At 60.5% G+C, this 22,851-nt stretch overlaps 1 protein-coding gene across 4 annotated transcripts in view; it reads left to right on the forward strand.

The window, feature by feature from the left end:
- Positions 1-22,851, forward strand: part of INPP5A (inositol polyphosphate-5-phosphatase A) — a 175,127-nt gene that overhangs the window by 40,289 nt on the left and 111,987 nt on the right. For all 4 annotated transcript variants that reach the window (XM_086681250.1, XM_086681247.1, XM_086681248.1 and 1 more), the window contains exon 2: positions 4,564-4,605. In XM_086681250.1, coding sequence (XP_086537376.1) covers positions 4,564-4,605 — 42 coding nt within the window. The remainder of the gene's footprint in view (positions 1-4,563; positions 4,606-22,851) is intronic.

Here is a 22,851-nt window from a genome sequence, read left to right on the forward strand (position 1 = left end):
CTGATGAACTTAAGATCAACTAATCTTGGGGTTTAATTATACCCGCAGAATCCTTCCACCTTTGCCACTGGTGTCCCCTGACCAGGGGAGTGACATCTTATCATTTCCACGGACGCCCAGACTCCCCAGGGAGGGGTTCTCGGGGAGCACAGGGGTGGGGCGCGTGCAGGCACTTCCTGGTCTGTTAACTTGACATTAATGGTTGCAGACATTTATTGAAGAAGTTTCATTTATTTCTTCTTTGTCTTTCTTCATGCGAATCCACTCTTTTCTTTTTTAAAATTTTTTAATGTTTATTTATGTTGGAGAGAGAGACAGAGCCCGACAGAGCAGGGGAGGGGCAGAGAGAGAGGGAGACACAGAATCCGAAGCAGGCTCCGGGCTCCGAGCCGTCAGCACAGGGCCTGATGTGGGGCTCGAGCTCACGAACTGTGAGATTGTGACCTGAGCCGAAGCCGGACGCTCAACCGACTGAGCCACCCAGGCGCCCCAATGAAACCACTCTTCTAATCTGTATAATTTTCCTTCTCCCTGGAGAACTTTTTAAAACGTTACTTTTAGGGCCTGTCCCCTGGTGATGAGTTTTCCCAGGTGAGAACACCTTTATTTCAACTTGGCTTTTGAGAGATGGTTTTGCTGGACGCAGAGTCCTGGGTGGCTGGTGCTCCCTCTCACCGCGGGGAGCTTCCCACCCGACTGCGTGCTTGCTCGCGTCGCTGTCGGGAAGGTCGCCATGATCCGGCCCGGGTTCCCGTTTCCTCCGTCTTCCCAGATGCTCTCTGTCCCCCGCTTGGTGCACGTTGGATCCTGTGTGCCTGCGAGTAGCTGTTCTGGGGGGTGTGGCACCGAGTGCTCTCCCCGCGAGGGAGCGTCTATGTCTGGTGTTTGTCCTTCATTGAAAAATTCGGTCCTTAGGACCCTGCAGGTGTTTTGCACTCTCTTTTCTGCCTCTTCCTGAAACCCCGTCATGTGAGATCGTCTCATGATTCCTGGACGTTCTGTCCTTTCGTCAGTGTTCTTCTCGGCGTTATGCTTTGGAAGTTTCCGCTGACGGGTCTTCTAGCTCGCTGCTCGCTCCCTCCGCGCGTGCGGCGTGTCGACGAGCCCGCCGGAGGCATTCTTCACGTTGTTACAGCGGGTTTGATTTTAGCGTCTGCTTTGCGTTCTTAGAGCTTCCGCCGCGCTGCTCGCGTGGCTGTCCCTCCCCGTGTGCCCTCCAGGCTGTCCGTCAGCACCCTCCGTGTGCCCTGCGCTTGCTCTCTGGCGTTCCGGAATCGGAGTCCCAGCCGAGAGGGACTCAGACGCCTTTTCTGCGTCTTTGCACTGTTTTCCCCTCGCCTGTTAGGCAGCCTGGTAGTTTTTTGCCGGGAGCTGGACTTGAAGCGTTGGGTCCCAGGGGCTGAGGTCGCTCGAGGCCTTCTGTTAACGTGGCCCCGGGCCGTGTTTACGGCGTGCCGCGGCCATGGCGTCGGAGGCTTCGTGGTCCCCCGGTGCCCTCGCCTGTGTCCCGGGGGCTCCGTGAGGGCAGCTCACAGGCGGTCTGTGTCGCGCCCTCTTGCGCCGGAGCCCTGCCTTGTGCTGGCACGGCGTGGGGGTGGGGAGCGCCCCGCGGTCTGCGGCACGTCTCGGACTGTGGCTGCGCCTGTGTCCCTGCACCGCGACCCCTCCCCCGTTCCTTCGGGGCCGTAGGCGGGCAGGTTGGGGGGAGGCGCCCTTTCCAGGGGTGGCCTGGGCCCGGGCGACCCCCCCCTTCCCCGGCGTGGAGGGCTTTCGGTGCGGAGAGGGCGCTGGGTGTATTTCACCGAGGCTGCTCCCCCCGTCCCCCGGCCGGCGCCAGGAGGGGTCTTTCTCCAGGGATCTTCTCCAACCTAGACCATGAGCACGTGCCGGGCTACCTGGAGGGAGAACCCACCACAGCATGGGGCCTCCTCGACGTGGTCCCGAGGGCTTCTCCGTACACTCGTCCGTGCCCGGCTTCCCGCAGGTCTCAGCTGACCGTTGGCGCCTCGGTACTAGGCTTTGGTTCCAGCATCTTCTCCGGGAGAGCAGGTCTGCGCCGCGACTCGAGTGTTCTCCTGTCTGTCTGGGCTCCGGGGTGGCGGTTTGCTGCCCGCTCCAGCTCCCTGGAGGGTCCAGGAGACGCCGGCGTGATGCCCGGAGCGGGACTTGCAAGCCCGTGTGGCTGCGGCTGGACCGGGGTCCCGGCTGTCCCGTTACCTGTGACGAGAATCGGCCGATTTCTCTGAGCTGCTGGTGCGGCCAGTTGCCTCGGCCGCTTTCCCGGTGGAGCCTTCTGTGCATTCGCGGGATAGTCCACACGGTTGGTTGTGAGGGGTGAGCCTTTAATGTGCTGTCACACTCCTTGAGCGTGGGTGTCTGCGCTGATCGTCACAGGTGGGGTGGGTGAGACGTTCCTCCCTTTCTGTGTGCGCCGTCTCATCATGTATATGTGTCAGCGTTATGTTTGCTTCAGAGCAGGGACCTCGAAGCTTCCGTGGAGCTGTGCTGCCCGCGAACGTCACCAGCCACGTGTGCGGTTTAAAATTAAGTGATGTTAAAAATGCAGCGATTTAGCCACAGGAACCACATTTCAAGTGTGAATTTGGCTGCTGCAAGTCTATGATCGTGGAGGGTTCCACCGACAGTGCCGGTCCCTGTGTCAGTGGGAGCGTCCTGTGGGCCACACCGTCCAGCCCTGGGGCCACCGCGCGCGGGTGGGTGTGTGTGGGTGTGGGTGTGCGTGCACGTCGAGGCGTGTTTGAAGCGTCGCTCTCGGCCCGGCCCGTCGGTAGCAGCTGCTGCTGCAGGAGGGGCCTGGGGGGCCGCCGTCGTACCCTCCGCAGAGTTTTCCCCGTTCGCCTCTCACGGTGGCTTGTAGCGGCCGGTGGTTAGCATGCTGCACCGCATCCGAGAGCCATCACGGTCTCTGCTTCAAGTTTTGAACACGAAGTTACAAATTACGAAAGTAGGGGCGCCTGGGTGGCTCAGTCGGTTAAGCGTCTGACTCTTGGTCTCGGCTCAGGTCACAAACTCGCGAACCGTGAGATCGAGCCCCGCGTCAGGCTCCGTGCTGACAAAACAGAGCCTGCGTGGGATTCTTTCTCTGCCCCTCCTGCTCTCTCTCTCAAAGTAAATAAGCAAACTTAAAAACCCCTCCAATACGAAAGTAACGTGTGGTGACCGTAAGCATATCAGAAGTGAAGAAACCGAAGGGTGGCCCTTGGCTCGCACGCCGCGCTCTGCATGCTGATGTTCTGTCCTCAGGAGCGGCGTCGGGAGCTGCGTCCTGGCCACGATCCGGTCCTCGGGTCGTGCAGCCGCGTGGTCTCCTCCTCCGCGCCCGGGAGCACTTGCACTGGAAGGTGGCCGCGTCGTCCCGTCAGTGGACGGCCTGCTCGCGGCTCTTTCGTCCGTGCCAGGACTGGGGGCCGGCAGGACTGCTGGGGCCCGGCCGCGTGTCCGGGCCCCCGTCCCGGGAGGCCCCCCCTTGCTCTGGCCACGTAGCCTGGGGCTCGCGGTGTCGCCGGTTCGGGCGGTGGGAGAGTGCGTGGACCCACCGAGTTTGCGGCCACCACCGTGGTCCACGTTACAGCGTGTCCATCACCCCGTGATGGGGAAACCCGTGCCCAGCAGTGGCCACCCCCACCCCTGGCCACGGTCCGCTTCCTGTCTGCGCAGACCATGCTGAAGGTGGCGTCACGTGTTACTTCCCTTTTGTGTCCGGGTTCTCCCACGTGGCGCGTGTTTTTGAGGGTCGCCATGCTGTAGCGGGTGGCCGAGCTTCCTTCCTGTTTAAGGCCGAGTCGCAGTCATTTGTGTGGATGGGCGGTGTTTTGCTCATTCGTTCATCCGCACGTGGGCATTTGGGCCGTGTCCACCTTTTGGTGACTCTGACCGGTGCCCCGGTGTCGGTGCCTGTTTCTCTGTGACGGCTGCTTGCATTTTGCTGGATCACATGTAGACTCTGATTCGCGCTTTAGGGACCCGCTGGACTGTTTCCCGCAGCACCTGGGGGCTCCGGCTCCTCTGCACCCGCCGCGGGGGGTGCGCAGGGGGCCTGCCGGGTGGGCCTGGCTGTCCCCGACGGCCCACGACGCGCCTTTCCGTGCACCTGGTGCTCGTGCTGCCCAGACCCGCCCCGGGTTCTTTTTTTGGGACGGCGTCCTCCCTGCTGCCCCCCGGGGAGACGACGGAGTCTGGGGGGCTCGCTGACTGCGGGTGGGGGCTGCTGGGGTGCTGTGCCGTCCTGTGCAGACACTGGTCCGGCTGTGGACCGTCCCTCCCCGTGACCCCATGGGGACAGAGCAGGGCTGAGGGTCGGCCGTGGACGCCCGGCACTGCGGGGCCTGCCTGTCGCCTGGCGAGTTTGGTCCCTGGGGACTGAGAGCCAGGCCCCCTCCTGGGGGGTGGGAGGTCCCCCATGTGGACGGCCCCCCTCCCCCCAGCACGGGCCCCACAGTGAGGCCCGCGAGGTGGTGTTCACCACCCCAGTGTCTGCTCGTGGCTCTTTGGGGCTGTGTCGACGATCTGACTGTGTTTTCTTTCTCTCTTCCTAATTTATAGCCAGAAAACCTGCAGAAGAACTGGCTGCGGGAGTTCTATCAGGTAAGAGGTGCCGTGACCGCGTGCCTCTCAGATGGCCTGTTTGTGCCGTGAGTACCTGCTCTTTGTGGAGACCGTGCTGTGTCCGGGTCGGGTGCGGGCTGGGGCTGTCCTGGGGCTGGCTGCGCGGGGCGTCACGTGCCTCCGTGGAGGCCCCTGTTCCGATTCCTCTCCCTCCGGGTGGGGGTCTCCGTATGGTTGGGGGGGGGCGTTGGGAGCTTCTGGGGACATTAGGGTACCTTTCAGGAGGGTCCTCTGGTGGCAGCATAAAGGCGGCAAAGCCACGTGGGAGGCCACGGTGGGGTCTGGGCCAGGGTGTGGGGAGGACCCGGGTCCGAGGCTTCAGGGGGAGGCGCTGCCGGGTGAGGGGCCAGGTGCTGGCACCAAGCGTTGAACAGGTATTGGCGGAGCCCGTGGTCGGCGCGAATTCTGTTCCGGATGCTCGGGGGCGGGTTGGAAGCGGCGGACAGACGGCTGTGCTCCCAGGGTGCGTGCTGCGTGAGCAGACGGGTGGCCAGCGTGGCCAGGGGGCCAGGGGAAGCTCAGGTGTTTCCGGATGACAGGTGGCAGCGGAGTTGAGCACGTGGCACGTGTACACGTGGGACCCCCCAGGTAGTACGTTGGAGAGGCCACTCCGAGGCATGGGATGCCTGAGGAGACCTTGTGGGTGAGAGGAGCTGAGTGGCCAGGCATCCAGCTCGGCGAGGGCCGTGGGCGACTGGCCCTGCCAGGGTGTGAGGGGTCCACAGCTCCGAGGGCGGCTTGGAGGAGGGTGGCGCAGGTGGGGCGTTGGGGGAGGGGCAGCTGGGGGACGGTCCCCTGCCCCTGTCCCCTGCCCTCCTGCAGCTCTGCTGAGCCCGTGGCCGTGCCGTGTGAACAGGACACAGTAGGAGATGCTAGGGATGGCCCTGGGCCCCCCTTCCTCCTGGCCTTGGGGTCCGGCAGGCTGAGATCCGAGGTGCTGAGGGGCAGGGGCAGGGCACAGCAGCCGATGGACGTGGGCATGGGCTGTGTCCTGCCTGCCTGGGCAAGGTGCCGGCCCCGGGCTCCCGCCCTCCCTTCCGGGTGTCGAGGGCGGTCGCGCATTGGGTCTGCTGGTGCCGAGCCATCTACCAGAGGCCCAAGGGGCAGCGGCGGGTGGTGGCAGATCGTGGGGCCGCAGGCACGGGAGGGCAGAGCCTCGGACAGTCTTTTTCGTCCCTTGCTGTCCCGTCCAGCGAGGTGCGTCCTTCTGGGGTGTTTGGAGGTGGGGTCCCTCCCTCGCCCATCCCGCACGAATTGTCCGCCGCGTGTCATGCTTGGTTCTCGGCAGGGATGGAAGGCAGACCCCGGGGACACCAGGGAAGCTCTGGAAGGAGCAGCCCGTGGGGTGAGCAGGTGGGAGGCCGTCAGCGAGGGTCTCTGGCAGTGAGGTGGGGCTGGTGGGCTCTCCGCCCTCCCCCTCTAACCTTCTGCCCTGCCCAGGGACCTCCGGCCCAGGCCCAGCCCTGGCCCAGCCGTTGCCAGTGTCCGCTCCGGGCGGGAAGCCGGCCGAGCAGGCGAAGCGAGGGCCCTTCCTGGCCAAGCGCTGGCCTCTCGGGGGCTGGACAGGCCCCAGGGCCCCTGCTGCCTGTGGTGTCCTCCTGTGGCTCCCTGGCTCCCTGGGTCTGTGTCCATTTTGGCCGGAGCGGCTGCCCTGTGAAAGCTACAGCTCCCGTTTCTCAGAGGTGGGCCCCGGGTGGGGGGCGGGAGGAGTATAGAGCGTGAGATCGGGGAGGCGCACGTCCTGGGAGGCCGCGAGCTGCCGTCCTGGCTCCTGGTGCGCAGAGAGGCCCATGGGAGGCGAGACGCCACCCGACAGGCCCCAGACTGGACTCCGGTGCAAACTTTGCCCTTCTTACTCTGCTGGTGATGGGGCCACCGGTCACCACTGCTGTGGCAGCCAGGTACCAGTGGTCTGAGAGGGAGTTCGGGGCTGGGCAGCTGCCCCTCCTGTGAACTCTGACCCCTGGAAAACCACAGACCAACAGGTGTTTCCCCCTCTCTGAGCCTCCTCGCTGCACACAGCCACGTTGGGCTGTTTCCGGAACTGGGGACCCGGGACCCAGAACCCAGAGGGGCAGGCAGCCTGTTGCCAGAGCACCTGGTGTCCAGAGTGCTGAGCCTTTATTCACAGAAAGGGGATCGAGAGCCACGGTGTGCACGTGGAGGTGCCATTCTTCCCGGCTTGTGTGCAGAGGTCTCCTCAGAAGGAAGAGATTCTGGTGACGGTTCCTTTCTTTCTTATTTGAAAAAACACTTTTTTTTTTAGCGTCTATTCATCTTAGTGTGAGAGTGCACGCAGGGGAAGGGCAGAGAGAGAGGGAGACACAGAATCCCAAGCAGGCTCCAGGCTCTGACCTGTCAGCACAGAGTCCGACGTGGGGCTCGAACCCACGGACCGCGAGACCATGACCTGAGCTGAAGTCGATGCGTAAGCGACTGAGCCACCCAGGCGACCCTCAGTGATGGTTCTTGTAAGAATTAAACGGGAGCCCCCCAACACATTTTGGGCTGACCTGGGCAGTGAGGTGCTCAGCCGGCTGGCCCGAGTGCAGAGGGAGTGGGTCCCACCAGAGCCCAGGCCAGTGCGCTGGGCCAGCACTCAGGGACGAGGCGCCTCGAGGCCCCGGGGGCCTCTGGGTCCCTGCCTTTTTAAAAAGTGTTTAATCCTGGAGTTTCTGTTATGCGGTCATTTTTCAAAGGAGCCTTTGATAAGCTGCTTTTGTAAACACAACTGAATACGACATCTGTGCTTTTTAGAACCCTTGGATTAATTTTCCTTTTTCTGTAACACTTATCACCATAAAAAAGCAGGGAACAAGAGAAATATTGCTGGCGTTTCCGTCCTTAGTTTTGATGGCCTCTGATGCTTTTGGCATCCAGGATTTTTACATATTTGGTCCTGAGTGTGGCCTTGGCACCAGAGAGGTGGTCAGTCTTCCAGAAGGTGCACAGCCTGGTGTCACCCCTGCTGGCCTCCCCACGCCCCTCCCTGTCCTGTCTCCCTGAGCATCAGACTCTTGGTCCTGTGGCCGGTGACACCAGTCTCCCCCTTGTTGGGGTGCACGGGCTCTAAGTACAGGGGCCAATCCCTGCTCTCATCTACCTCCATACCTCCATGCCAGCGGCAGGCCTTGTGACCCCTTCACGGCCCACCCAGAGCCTCCCCCAGGGCCCGGCCATGTCCCCATTCTTCTCTCTGTAAGCAGCAGGGTGCTCCCTGAGGCCGTAACTCTGGTCGGGTACCTTTCGTGCTTCTGGTCCCCCTGGGTGAGAGTCTAGGGTCCATGCGTGGCCTTCTCTGCGCTGTCTCCAGACACGCTGGGTGTTTCAGGCCTCTGTGCTTGCTCTAAGTTGGCCGTCCGAGCCTTCCTGCCCCATGCACGCCCCTGCCCCCACTCTCTCCCCTGCCCCCACTTTCCCGGTTCTTGTCCTTGTCACTCCCCACCACCTCCCCCGAGAGGCCCCTCCTGGTCACTCTCTTGGCTTCCCCTTACTCTTGCTGTGCTTTGTGGATTCATCTGAACTTGAACTTGCAGTCTGCCCGTTGGGTGCATATTGATCTGTCCCCCTGGAAATGCGGGCTGCACGTCATGGCCTGGATCTTTGTGCCCCGCCAAGTTCCTGCACCGAGGATAGTGTTCGAGGTGGGGCCTTTGCGAGGGGAATAGGAAATTGATGAGGTCACGCGGCGGGCCCACGATGACATTACTGCCCCCATAAGGAGAGAGAGGGGCCACAGTGTGGGAGGGCCGGCCAGCGGGCCAGGTGCTAGGGGCCACGCCCTTGGGAGCTTCTGTCACACTGGAGAGACAGCCGGAAAGCCCCGTGGGTGGTCCAGGGATGGTGCTGGGAAGGACATGGCCTGTCTGGGGCTGGGGGTGCAGGCCCCTGTTGGTGGGGTTCTCAGGAAAGCTCTTGAGGAGGCCGTGCCCAGACGTGCTGCCTGCTCTACCCCTGACCCTCCAAACTGCGGGCGAGGCTGCCGGGAAGTCGGTTTTAACTGTTCTCCCCTGTGTGATGGTAGTGTGCTTGCACGTAGGCTCTTTGCCATCCCGCTCATGCTTGTCCTGAGCACTGGGAGTGTGTCGGGCACGTGGGGTGTGTGCTCAACAGTTCTTTCTTGAATAACAGTCTGGGGAAATTGCACAAAGCAGAAAGTGTGAATAAATACCCCCAGCCCGTTCTGCCTCCGGCTTGACGCACGCGCCCTAACGCGTGTCCCACCAGCTGTGTGCCCGGAGGAGAGGGCGACCTCCTTAGCAGGTTGCAGGCACATGTGTTGTTACAGCTGAGCCGGGAGATCTTTCTGTGCAAGTGAATGCATGCTCCCTGTTTTAATGGCTTCAGAGGATTTCGTTAACTGGACACACCAGCCTTTTTAGAGTCACCGTTCTGTTGATGGATTCCTAGGTTGTTTGGAGTTTATTGTAATGGTGTAGATAAACTGTAACACAGATATAATGTCTCTCATACGAATATAAATTGAACAAGTGTTGAAGATGTTTTAAATTGCAGTAATAAGTATTACTTATTAGCGAGAGAAGTAAGATGAGAAGTTAGACCTGCTTCAAGCAAGACTCCCCAGAGCAAACCCAGATTCTTCTAGCAGCTGAGTGAGTTTATTTGCCTAAGAGATGGAAAACAGGCCAGTAATCAGTTCTTTCCACCAGACACCTTGTTCCTGTGGTCAAGAGTCATTTGCATTGTTATCAGGATTTAGAATTGACAGAATCGTAAAACGGCTCAGTGATCGGTAAGGTCAAGGTGGCCCAGAGGGGAGCTCCGCCAGACTCTGGACTTGCGAATCTGTTGGCCGTGTCAACGTCTTTCACACGTTTTCCGGACTGTGATTCTGAGATGGATGTGCGGAGCGGTCCTGCCTCCAGGTAACCTGCGGGAGTGGGCACCAAACGTGCCCTCCGAAACCGGAAAAGAGACACGAAACTGTGGTTTTCAGGCCCAGCCCACAGGCCGGACAGTGACCACGGAGGGTCAGCCCTGTGGCTGCCCCCCCGCCACTGGAGGGGGCGTCCAGGCGGGCCCCGGCAAGGTGGAGGGTGCGGTCATTGCTTACAGCCGACCGGAGATGACCAGACAGGCAAGGACGCGGGCAAGCGGGACCCGTAGTGAGGAGAAAGCAGGCGTTTGGAGCTGGAGCGTCGCCAGCCTCACCGTCTCGGAGAACCTGCCTTGGGTTTTACGGGTTGCATCTGTTGTTTTCCTCTTTTCCTCCTTTGTTGATTTTTTTGCTTTTTATGTTTTGCTTTCTTTTGATTATTTTGGGTTTAAGTTGCTTTTCTCCATCTCATTTCTGAAGGTGGAAGATAAAAGTCACCAATTTCAGAGATCTGACGTGGGGCATCGTCACTAACAACCCTGCAGGCATTAGAAAGATAAGGGACTATCAGTGAGCAACTTCATGCTAATAAATTCAAAGATTTATGTGAGAGTTGCCCGTTTTTGGAAAAACAGGCATGAAAGCTCACAGTCAAGAAGTACGTGAACTCAGCGGTCCTCTATCTGTTAAACTAAACTTTGCCCACCACTTTGGGACAAAAAAACCCAGGCCCGCGTGGATTCAGTGGTGAATTCTGTCAAACACTGAAGCAAGACGCAGTGGCAATTCTGCAGAAACTTCCAGAGATATTGAGGCCCGGGCGATGCTTCCTCACTCCCGTGACACGAGTGTCACCAGAGCACCAAGGCAGGCAGAGGCTTTACGTGACGAAGGTACATGTGCCAACGTCTCCCTTGAAATAAATGCAAAACATAAAACTTTAGCACCGAATGTGTGAAGCAGCGTGTACCAGCGTGTCACATGGGTACAGACACACAGGCACAGCGGATGACAAAGTTAATGCGTCGTCACCAAGGAACAGATCAGAAATCGATAGATAAAGTTTACCGTGTCAACAGATTAAAGAAGAAAAGCCATGCGATCATCTCAATATGTGCAGAGAAAGCATTTGGCAAAATTCTGTAACCACGTCTCATGCAGACTGTCAGCAAACTAAGGACTGAGGGGACCTCTCAGCCCGTGAAGGCGTCATTAGAGCCCACGGCTGACCTCATGCCCGATGGCGGGGCAGGGACGCCTGGCGTCACCTCCCCTGTTCAGTGTGGTCCCGAGGGTCCTGGCCGGGCCGATCTGAGAGAAGGAACTGAGAGTCCCCGTGTGGGTGAAGATACGACTGCCGTCCGCAGGCTCACAGTGGGTCCACGGGAACCTTACTAGCGTAAGCGCGTTTGCTGGCAGTGTGCCAGGACTCTGCGGAGACATCTTTGTCCCCTTGGCCACGAACGGTTGGAGCCTTAAGTGGCGCTGACAGAGGAGGGGCCTGACGTAAACGTACCGGCGTCAACACCTGCGCGTAGAGGCCTGTGAGCCGGGTACGAAGGACGCCAGAGACCACGTGAAGGGACGGGGAGGCACGTTGTGTTTGTGTCATGGAGACTCTGTGATGCTAGTGTGGTGACCTCCCTCTGACCAAGCCCCCGTTCAGTGCATTTCCACTCCAGACCTCTGGGTGGTGTTTCGGTAGAAGTCTACAAAGTAGGTCTAAGATTTTATGTGGAAAAGCGGAGGAACTAGAATAGCCAAAAGTTTAGGGACTCACACTCTGATTTCATGATTTGTTGTAAAGTTACAGCCACCAGGACAGTACTCTGGCAAAAGGACAGAGCTACAGACCAATGGAACAGAAAAGAGATCCCAAAGTAGAGCCAGGAATATGGCCAAGTGATCGACCGGGGCTGACGGCTGTTGATCAGAGGAAGGGTGTCGTTGAGCCCACGGTGCTGGGAAAGTGGGCCTTCGTCTGTCCACACGCAGAAAGCAGCACGTTTTCTATACGTTGCACCGCAAGCAGATTAAAGTCAGCTGTGGACCTGAGTATGAAACCCAAAATTATAGAAGTCCTAGAAGAAAACTTAGGAGAACATCTTTGTGACCTTGAATTAGGCAAAGATTTCGTAGACACACCGAAGCACAATTCATAAGAGAAAAACACTGATGAATTAGAATTTGTCACAATTAGGAGTTGGCCAAGCCCAGCCAGTAGCTGCCCGCTGGGGAGTGGGAGGGAAGCACTCCCCCGAGTCCTAGTGAGCGGTGGGAGTCCTGCGTGGAGCTAGGGTCTTGTCCAGGGGTCTGTGTCCCTGCACCTGGGGGTCGTGTCCTTGCACCTGGGGGTCTATGTCCCTGCACCTGGGGGTCGTGTCCCCGCACCTGGGGTCGTGTCCCCGCACCTGGGTGTCCCTGCACCTGGGGTTTTGTCCCCGCACCTGGGGGTCGTGTCCCCGCACCTGGGGGTCTATGTCCCCGCACCTGGGGGTCTATGTCTCCGCACCTGGGTGTCCCTGCACCTGGGGTTTTGTCCCCGCACCTGGGGGTCATGTCCCCGCACCTGGGGGTCTATGTCCCCGCACGTGGGGGTCGTGTCCCTGCACCTGGGTGTCCCTGCACCTGGGGTTTTGTCCCTGCACGTGGGGGTCATGTCCCCGCACCTGGGGGTCATGTCCCCGCACCTGGGGGTCGTGTCCCCGCACCTGAGGGTCGTGTCCCCGCACCTGGGGGTCGTGTCCCCGCACCTGGGTGTCCCTGCACCTGGGGTTTTGTCCCCGCACCTGGGGGTCTATGTCCCCGCACCTGGGGGTCTTGTAAGGAGAACAGAGTTATTACTGCTGGGGTGCTGTGAACACGGCCTGGCCCATGGTGCCGTCCTGGCCGCCAGGCTGCCGTGAACTGCTGGGCCACAGCGCGCCGAGCCATGTGCTCCGCGCTTACTGTCGTCTTCTCTCTGGGTGCACGGGGCTGGCTTCTCTGAGCTCCAAATGGTTGAAGGACCTCTGAGGAAAAGACTGATGGATGTGACTCAATAAAACTGCAGTTTTTAAAAATTCTGTAAAGAGCTCTTACAAGTGAAGGAGAACTTGTAAAACTACAATAGAAAAGTGGCCAAAATCTATCTCGTAGGATTGAGTCCTGTGCTGCCCGACAGAAAGGTCCTGAGAGTTACGTGCAAAATCCCACTTTCTAGGAGCCGTATTCAAACAGGAAAAAGAATAGGTGAGATCAAGTCTAATAACGTTTCATTCAACCCAGCGTGTCCCGACGCTAACACGTAACCAGCACAGTTGGCGGGACGCCCTCTGTCCCTTCGCGCCGCCTCCCGCGTGGCTTCTGTCCGCAGCACATCGCCACGTGCCCAGGTGCATTTTGCACACCACTGCGGCGGGCTGTCCCGTCTCCCCGCCCACCAGAGCCGCGCATCAGTTCTGCGGCTGACAGTGACAGAGGACCCATCCAGCCTCTGGCGCCCACGGATGTGAGAGCCTCCGAGTGGCTCTGCCCCTGACCCCGGTGCCCACTCCCCTCCTAGGTGGGCCGGGGAGCGCAGACCCTCACTCACAGCCGCGGAGGCCCATCCCAGCACCACCAGGCCCTGCCGCTCACCTCAGGGCCACCGGAGGTGGTCTGGCACCGTCGGTTTCCGTAGCACAGCTGTGGTGGCCCTGGCAGAGTGACCTGGGACGTGGTTTACCGTGTCCCGCTCGGCACAGACGTGCACATGTGCAGACGGCAGTTAGCCGTGGGATCCCAGGTGATCTGTTCCCTCAGTTGCTTCCTTCGGTCTCTGGGGATCGATGGCGCAGACTCGGCGGTGGCTGCTGAGTGGTAGGTGTTCGCTGCCGGCCGGGCTGGGCCCTTGTTCCCCAAATCACAGCTGTGCTGGGCCCCACTCTACAGGTGAGAAAGCTGAGGCATGAAGGGGTCAGGAGACGTGCCAAAGGGACCCGGCTGCAGGATGGGAGTCCCAGCCTCTGCGGTGCCGAAGGTGGAGCCGGCCACTCAGCGGGGAGGCCCGGGGCGAGGGGTCCCGCCAGGGCAAGGGGCAGCGGTTCGAGGGATGGGTGGCCGGAGTCCACGAGGCAGGGCAGCTGTGGGAAGGGGTCTGGGTGTGGCTTCCTGGCAGCAGACAGGGGAAGGAGGAGGGACCCGGGCCCTCCGGGTCAAGGGCCAGCCGCCTGCTGTGGGGGGTACGTGAGGAAGGAGAGGTTGGCCGGGCCAGCGGGCAGGGGTGAGGCCCGCAAACCTGGTAAGAGAGGGGAGTCCTTGGTTGCCTGGCTCTGGGATCCGGGGTTCCCAGCAGCGCTGGTGAGCACTGTCCCGAGGAGTCCTTAGGGCCCAGACCGGAGAGGAGACAGGAGAACCTGCCGGCTCCTGGGGTGGGCACAGGGTGGTCCTGCCGACCAGGCCTCTGGAGGGTGTGGACTTGGAGTTCAGGACAGACCATCTGCCCTAGGGGGACTGGGGAGGTTGGGAGGGGCAAGGCTGGGGAGAGATGATCATTGGGTGGGGGGACGGGGCAGGAGGGACGGGAGGGCAGCTGAGGGAAGGGCCAGAGCCAGGTATGGCCCCCAGGGACCCTCTCGGACCCCGTGACCACAGTCCCTCGCCGGCTGGAAATGGCTCAAAGGAGGGGCCTCGTGGCAGTTTCCGTGGTGGGTGGGCCTTGGGAAGGAGGTCTCCAGATGGGGTGCCCAGGGGTCTCGTGCCGTGACCGTGGGACCGTGGCCACCACTGACCCCTGTGCTCAGTGTGAGGCCAGGCGAGTGTGTGGGAAGCGGTCTGGAGGCCTCGCCGCATCTGCCAAGGACCTGGTTTGATTCTGTTCCCGACCCCGACCCCCACCCCCACCCCAAGTCGGGGCAGAGTGCTTCTTAAGTGAAAAGCAGGCGGTTCGAGCGGAGCTTTCATGTCCCAAAGCGACGGGTATTATTAAAATTGAACGGCGCTGTGTGTTTCTGGGCTGTAGCAGGAGTAGGTTCCCCGCGCTGACGGCCTCCGAGAGCGGCGGCTTCAGCGTTTGCCGTCACCTGTGGGCCTGGCAGGGTCGGGGCCGCCCGGAGGAGACTCGGGCGCCGTGCCTTGGCAGCCGGGCCCGGCAGGCAGCCGGGCCAGACCCAGCCTGGACGGGGAGCCGGGTCCGGCCTCACACAGGGCCGCGAAGGCCCCTCGCTCATCGGCCGATGGCGGCGCAGCCCGCTGGCGAGGCCGCGGGAGGTTGCGGCGGTCTGCGGGCCGCGTGCGGGAGGAAATGCCTGCTGGTGGCCCGGCCCCCACGTGGACTCCGGGAGGGCGGCCAGGCAGGGCGGCGGGCAGCTGGGGGCGGGCCCCTGGCCTCCGCCCCCTCCCGGCACAGCCCCGGGGGAGGGGGGGGCTTCGGGGGAGGGGGGGGCTTCGAGGTGAGCGCGTCTCCAGGCAGACTTGGCAAATAGCGGTCACTTTTCCCTCCGGGAATTCTTTTGTCCCCTTTCTGCCCCTTATCTTGGCCATCAGGCTTCCACTGGCCTGTGTGCAGGATGTAATTCCTTTTTAGGTCACTCAGATGCTCCTCTCCGAGAAAGCCTAACCGGGCGCTGCCGCTGCTATTTTTAGCGCTGACTCCTGGCCGCCAGGGGGTGGGGGTGGGGCGGGGCTGCCTTGCTGGTGCCCTGGGCCCCTGCCTTCTGGCCCGGCCACCTGCACAGCGTCTGGAGGGCCGGCGGCAGCTGCGTGTGAGCATGTGCGTGTGTGCGGGAGCGTGTGTGTGAACGTGCGTGTGGGAGCATGTGTGTGTGAACGCGCGTGTGTGCAGGAGTATGTGTGTGCGTGAACGAGCATGTGTGAGCATGTGCGTGTGTGAATGTGCATGTGTGCGCAAGCATGTGTGTGCGTGAACGTGCGTGTGGGAGCATGTGTGTGTGAACGTGTGTGTGAGCATGTGCGTGTGTGAATGTGCATGTGTGCGCGAGCATGTGTGTGTGTGAATGTACATGTGTGAGCATGTGTGTGTGTGCGGGATCACATGTGCACACTTGTTTGTGCAACCACGTGTGCGCAATCGTGTGTGTTCGTGTAATTCCTTAGGCATGTTTTGGCCACGTTTCTTTCTTTCCTTCCCTCTCTCTCTCCCTTCCTTCCTTTGTTCCTTTCTTCCTTCCTTCCTTCTTTCCTTCCTTCCTTCCAGTGCATGCCTATGTGAGTGGGGGAGGGGCAGAGAGAGGGAAAGAGAAAATCAGGCTCCATACTCAGTGCAGAACCAGACACAGCCTTGAACCCATGACCCTGGGATCATGACCTGAGCCAAAAACAAGAGTCGGACGCTCAACCGAACCACCCAGGCGCCCCAGTTGCCCACATTTCTCATTCACTCTTTTCTAAAATGTTTTTCTTGATCCTTCTGATGAAAGAACCCATGTATTTTTATCATAAGTTTTCTTTTTTTTTTTTTGTGGCAAATTTTGGTCAAGTGAATATGCGCTTCGGGCAGTGACTTGTGTGCTGTCCCAGGTGAAGGTATGCCAGTGTCCCCGTCCAGCAGGATGTGACCGGCTGTGTGAAGGCTCAGGTCTGGCGGGGGCCTACGGCTGCTTACACGCACCTTCCCGCACCCTGTGTTGTGTGCTGAGATGCCTTTCCAACCAGAAGTGACGTGAGCTCGCTGTCCCATAACTCGGAGGGGTTTTTTCCTGTGCACCCTCAAGGTGCCTGTGCCATCAGCCCTGAAGGAATCCCTGCCCAGGATCACCTGAGGTCCAGACTTCCTTCCCGTTGGGCCGGGAAGGCCCAAAGCTCTGTCTGGCACGGCCACCGTGGCCGGTCTCCGTGCCCACGCCGCGTGCAGCAGCGTCAGACTCACGCCGCTAGTTAAGGGGCTTCCTCTGTGTCCGGCTTGTGCTGCGGGCCGACCCCAGCGTCCTCACTGACGCTCGCAGTGACTGTCAGAGGCAGGCTCTCCGGGAAGTGGATGCTCAGGCAGCCCAGAGCAGGACTCTAAGCAAGGTGTGCTCCCTGGAGAGCCCACGCCACCACCCACCCTGCCACCCTACCCCCGGCAAGCTGTGGGGAGCCCACTACTCTCAGGACCCGGAAGTTGGCCGTTACATGCATTATTAAAAATCTGGTTCTAGAAACATGTAATGGAGTAAGTGGTGATGAAACCAGAGATAACAGAGGCCCCACACTCACCACTTCTGAGTGATTTTGCTACATTTTACTAACGGGATCCAGGTTTTTTGTGTCTGTAGGAGGATGGAACGTTAAGTGTCACCGAGCATCTCCCAAAGCCCGTGTTCGGCACGTCACGTCAGCTCAGTGTGGGCCACGGGGAGGGCACTTAGGCCATGGGAACAGGTACATCCGACCAGTCAGGGCTTTGCCCCAGAGAGCCAGGTGTTAGCACCTGCCTGTAGAGTGGGCGGAGCAGCGGCAGCTCAGACCCTTGAAGACACGTCTGTCCCCAGGGCAGCGGTTCTCGGGTTGTGTCCGAAACTACCAAGGGCGTTTTTTGTCAAGCGAGGAGGACACTGCAACAGAATACTGCCTGTCAGTCGGTGACGTTTGGTAAGAGTGCACAATGGGGCAGTGGGGGGGGGGGGGGCGTTTTCTGGAATGGTCCAGCCTGACTTCCCATGCCACAGCGATTTAGGACTCTACCACTGAAGGCTTACGTTTGCCTCACAAAGCACCCCACAGCGTCACTCGCTTACAAAGGAAATATTTTCTATCAGTGAAAATTCCCATAGTACGTCACCAAAATTACCATTTTCTAATGAGCTACTGTGCATTTCTCATCACATGCCATAATTAAATTTGTTTTCAAGCAAAGTCCTCAGTTTGTGTGCGTGTGCCTCTGAGTGACCCCATTGCCCGCACACTGGATGGATTTAGCGTCTGAGCGCGGGCACCTGCCCCCACCCCCGACAAGAGCCGGCAGACGGCAGTGGTCTTCAAGCTGAGTTCCAGGGTGGGACGTCGAGGGGGAACCTGTGTCCTTGCCCGCCATTAAGAGACCAGGGAAGGTCACCCTGACATGGGCACAGTGGGACGTTCCCCCCCTCCCCCAGCTCGGAGCGGGGGGGCTGGAGCGCACGGGCCCTGGGCGGTGGGCTGGTGAGCCGCTCTCTGGGTTTCTGGCCCTGCTCCCCCCGAGTTACCCAATGAACGTGATGGGCAGACCTTTTATTCTGATGACTGTGAATGATGCAGCAGAGGGAGTCGTGCGAGGGCGCTCAGTGCCGCTTTCGCCTCAGCGTTTCCAGCTCTCGGCCGGGTTGGTTTCAGTTATGTCCCACCTCCCGCCCCCCCCCACCCCCATCATCTGACACAAAACCCAGGCTGTGCCGTGTCACTCATCAATGTCACAGCACATGTCTCGGAAAGACCGTGTCATTACACCCCAGAAGATTACTAATAATTTCATCACATCACTGATGTGAACCACTGATGGGACCAGCCAGCCCGTGTTCAGAGGCTCCCCGTGGCCGCGGCCGTGTAGTTTGTCTCCCGTGTGTGCTGCAGTGGCTCTCACTGTCACAGAAGAAATTAACATTCCCTGTCAGGCTATGGGGGTGGAATTGGCATGTTGGAATTGGCATGTAATTGGCGTGTCGGAAGCGGCCAGCTGGTCTGCCCTGGGAAGCTCGCGTGCTCAGAAGATTGCTGGTGGCCTGAGACCGCCCTGCTGTCCCTGTGCCCGGCACAGCCACCCTCACTGTCCATCACCGTGCAGTTTCCGGATCTCTGTGTACGTGGAATCAGACGGCGTGCACTTTCTCTTACTGGCTGCCTGCGTTCGCTGCACTCTGTGCGCTGTCTGTCTGGAGAGTCCCGAGGCCCAGCAGTGACCGCTCCCCGGGCGAGCGCTGCAACCTTCGCCTGGATGGTTCTGCGAGGGCTGTCCCATCCAGGTGCTTGCCCGTGTGCTCTTGTGCGCCGTGCGTGTGTGTGTTCTTGTCCACACTGGCACAGTGGAGCTGTTGCCGTGCAGACGGCGTGGCCTCTCCGTGGAAATCGTTTGCCTGCACGTGCTGTAGCGGATTCCTCAAAAGGGCTGGTGGACCCAGAATTCCCTAGGTTTCTGTCTGTTGAAACTGTATTCCTGTGCCTGTGACACTTGAAGGACACTAGTGTGGGTGTGTGTGTTCTCGGCTCACACTTTGTGTCACTGAGGCTCTCAGAGAGGTGCCTCCGTCGCCGCCTTGGTTTGCGCGTTGGTTCTGACCAGCCTGGTGGGCCTGTTTCCTTTGATTTGATTAACGGGTCTGTGTCCTGGAGGCCTGCGGGGTTGTGTGTGCACCTGTGAGACCTCGCGGTCCCGCCAGGGTACGTCTTGGGTGGATTGTTCCGGGCCAGTTTCTTCAGATGCTCAGTAAGTCCTTCTGAGTTGTAAGTTCAGGTCTCTTTCTATGTAGGGGAAGTTTCCTTGGATCATAATTGTAAAGATTAGTTCTGATCGGATGTTTTCTCCCGCAGGACCTGGTGGCCGTCCTGCCTCTGCCCTCCCCTCTCCCCGTCTCCCCTTCCCTCTCCCCTTCGTTGTGGTTTGTCTTGTCAGTAGACCCTCCCTTGTTGGCTTTGTCGTTGGTTCATCTTTTCTGTGAGGATTTTGTCTTTTTTTTTTTTTTTTTCCCATTTCTTCCCAGAGGTTAATGTCCTTTCCTTCGCTTTGTCTTTCTGGTCCATTTCTGGTTTAGTGTTGCGTTCCAATTCCGTGTGTTTTGCCTGTTCTGAGATGGTGGTTTGAGTGTCTTTAATTCCGTTGCAGTGTGGACTCCCGAGCCATCTGCAGGGGCTTGGCGAGGGGTGTGTGGATTCTCAGCCCGACAGCGCCCCCTTCTGTCCTCCCAGCAAAGTGCAGGCAGGTCTGGGCTCCTGAGCCACGAGAGCCTGTCTTGTCTGTGCCAAGGACGGTGCACTCTTCTGTCTGCGAGCCCGATTCCCCCTGCCCTCCTTTCTCCTCCGTCACCAGCTGCCCAAGGCTGCCTTCCTCCTCTCTGTCCCCTTTCTTCCCCACAAGTCCCGTCCAGATGCGTCTGTCCTGCCGCGGCACACGCCCTGCGGTCCCCTCCTTGCTGCGTGCTCTCTCCTTTCAGGCCCCACCTTCCGGGCCTCACCCCGGCCCTGTGCTGGGCCCCCCCAAGCGGCTGCAAGTGTGGGACACGCTGCCAGGCTCTGGCCGCCAGGAGCCAGGACCGCGCATCCGTGCAGCCCCTGAGGCCGTGCTGTGTCTGCCCCTCTCCTCCCACTTAGCGAGTGCCCTCGTGGTCCAGCCACCGATCCAGCCCTGTCATTTGTCCCTGCTCTGCTGGTGGGGTGTCCGCTTCTCCAGAGACGTGGCCGGTGCGCCAGAGGCAGGGCAGACGCTCCCTTTGTGTCTGCAGTCACCACTTCCAGGAGCAGTCCGGAGTCCAAGGTGGCCAACGTGTGGGTTGTTTCGTGTCCCCACGAAGCCACGGATACAGACGTATTTTGTTTCCGTCCATTTTAGGCAGTAACCGCGTGTCCTGGATGGGTTTGTGCTGTCGAGGGTGTGGCGGCTCCTGTGCGGGAGTCGACCCTGCGGCCCAGGTGGCCCATCAGGCTCCTCCTGCTCGGAGTCCTGCGGTGGCTCACGTGCACCTGAGCGCCGGGCGAGGCCTCTCATCGCCAGCTCCGCCAACGTGGCTGCACGTTAGTCTCCAGTCTGTGTAGGGGAGCCTGTGTGTGGCCGTGGCACAGCCCACGGCAGCGGAGCGTGTGTTGTGGATCCACGCCGGGCTCCTCGTGTGACTGTCCGTTATGTGTCTCCTGACACTTTGCGTGGTAAAGGTCTTGTCATTTAATAACTCAGCTTTCCAATGACACGTGACCTTGTATCTGTTATGCCGCGCTTCTGCGTAATGTCCCCTGAGGGCAGGGACGGTGTGCGCTCTCTGTGCGTAGCTTTGGAATTTGCAAGAGCCTGTGTTGGTGGCAGCACCTGGGGGCCTGGCCAGTCCTAACGTGTGGCCTGTGTGTCCAGGGCCGGGCAGGTGTCATGGAATCCTCCCGGGCAGGCGGGCCTAGAGTCTCGCAGGGTGTGGGGGGCCTTCTTGGTGACACCACAGGGCCCATCTCCAAGAGGAACTGCCTCTGGAGGCGTGGGCAGCTGCTGGGGTGGAGGTAAGGGCCACCATGTGAAGCCAGGCAATGGCTGCGGGGCGAGTCGGGGAACCCCTGACCGTCCTCAGGTGGGCCAGGTTCCTGGGGGGCCACGCTGCTCCGTGCGTGGTCACCCTGGCGGGCGTCTGTGCATGAGCCCCGTTGTGGCGCCCGCTTTGCCCCTGCCTCCCCAGCCCACCCTGTGCCCCGTGAGGAGGCTGAGTCCGGGGCCGGGTGTGTCCCAGGTGCCACCCCCCACCGGCCAATTGGGCGCTGCCCTCGGCCTCTAAGTGTGTGTCTGTTGGACGCGAGGGTTTTGGGGGAGTCCAGGCTGCCCTGGTGTAGACTAGTGCGACCTTTCGTTGGCAGCTGAGTGTGCATTCAGGACTCGGACACACATTTCTCCACGTGGAGGGGCCACCGCACGCGGGTGAGTGCCCGCCGATGCTTCAGTCCTGGTCCTCTTCGTCTCACCCTTCCTGGCGGTGAAAGTGGGGTGCCGGCTGCAGAGACGTGGAGCGGCGCCTGCGGTCAGAGCACGCTCGTGCTCCTGTCCGGAAAGTGCCGTTCCGGTCGCTGCGTTGAGCACGTGGAGGTCAGCGGCGTCGCAGAGATAAAGAAATATCACTCACTTTATTTGGCTGTTTTTTTAAACTTATCAGTTAAAATTTAGTTTCAAATATGGTAAATTTAACCTGGAAAATCATGGTTTTCTGCACAAAATGTATTGAATGTAGGTCTTTCCTCCCTTAGAAGTGCAGCTGTCAGGGTGCGGCTGTTGTGCCTGAGGGCAGTTCAGGAACTTGAATCCATGTGAACCACAGCACCTAGTGTGTGCTGTGGCTGCGGGACGGCATGGGCATGGGGTGGGCCCCTTGAGGCCTGGGACAGGGTGGGGGCCGGGCCTGCGGCAAGGCCCTGAGGTGGCGGGCAGGGTGGGGGCGGGGCATGGGCGGGGCTGTGCGGCAGGGCCCTGAGGTGGCGGGCAGGGTGGGGGCGGGGCAAGGCCCTGAGGCTTGGGACAGGGCAAGGGGCGGGGCCGTGGCATGGGGCGTGGCATGGGACCGGACATGGGGCAGGGCTCTGGACCGGCAGCACCTCCTTGAGAAGTGAGACAGGTGTGTGGGCCCAGAAAACTAAGGGGCGGATGTGTGGGTCGAGGACCCTGAAGGAAGTGGCAGAACAGGAGGCCAAGGGATAGCGGGTGTGGCCGGCCGCGTGCTTCAGGCTGCGGAGCTCCAGGGTAGGCTCAGAGGTCCTGTGACAGAGGCCGGAAGGCCCGCGTCTGCTCATGGGCCTGTGTCACCGACCCCACGCACCGATCCCCTGTATGTCCCTCACGCTTGTGAATTTGGGGCTGCGGCACCCAATGGTGAGGAAGAGGGACCAGGACCTGGGCCTTCTGGACACGTCTCATCCACAGCGTAACTGTTTCCCGGATAAGGAGGTGACTGAGGATTTGAGGCCCTGGCCCCTCGAAGAGGTGCTGGGCCTGGACCGGCTGCAGGGTGGCTGCTTCTGCAGAGAGGGGACTCCCTGGGAAGGCAAGTCAAGTGGCCAGACCCTGCCCGGAGCGGCAGGGTTAGGGAGAGGAGGGCCCAGCTTGAGGAGGAGGATGGTTGGGAGGACAGACGGACAGACAGATGGTTTCTGGGGCAGGGACTCGGGCCTGGCTCCTTGGGAGCGAGCGTCCTCAGGCCAGGGTGAGGGGCCGGGGGAGGCACAGCCAGGGCGGTGGCAGTGGCCTTCCACGCCCCACCCCCCTCAGCCACTCTGGGTCGTCACTTCGTCCAGCCCGCGCTGGGGAGGGGACTGCCCCGTGTCGGGCACCTTTCAAAACCTCTGTCCCAGCTGGCGAGTGAGGCCTTCTGGAGGGAGGTGGCCTGTGGGTTTCAAAGGAAGGGAAGGCACGTTTCCTTGTCAGAGCCCTGGGTCTGCGCCAAGGACTTGGCTAACTGTGATCTTCAGAGAGCACGACCCCATGGCGTGTCCTTGCAACAGAGGCTCGAGCTGGAAGGGCAGGGGCTGCTGCGGGCAAAGGTGCAGACTGGCAGGGGCCGGGGCCCAGAGGAACGCCCTCTGTGCTCTCACTCGACACCCCCCGAAGTACCTGCTGCTTGAGTTCGTCCCAAGGGTGTCTTTCAGAGCAAGTGCCCACCGAGGGACGTGTCCAGAGCCCCTGGCGCCTCCAGCCATCTCCCCTTTTGGGTTCGGGGTGATAGGGACCAGGTGGGGGCTGCTGTCTCCAGGCTGGGCACTCTGCTGGGTTGCCGGGGTCC

Source organism: Puma concolor, chromosome D2, assembly GCF_028749965.1.
Source record: "Puma concolor isolate L17-30 chromosome D2, mPumCon1.1.hap2, whole genome shotgun sequence".
Classification (NCBI taxonomy): Eukaryota; Metazoa; Chordata; class Mammalia; order Carnivora; family Felidae; genus Puma; species Puma concolor.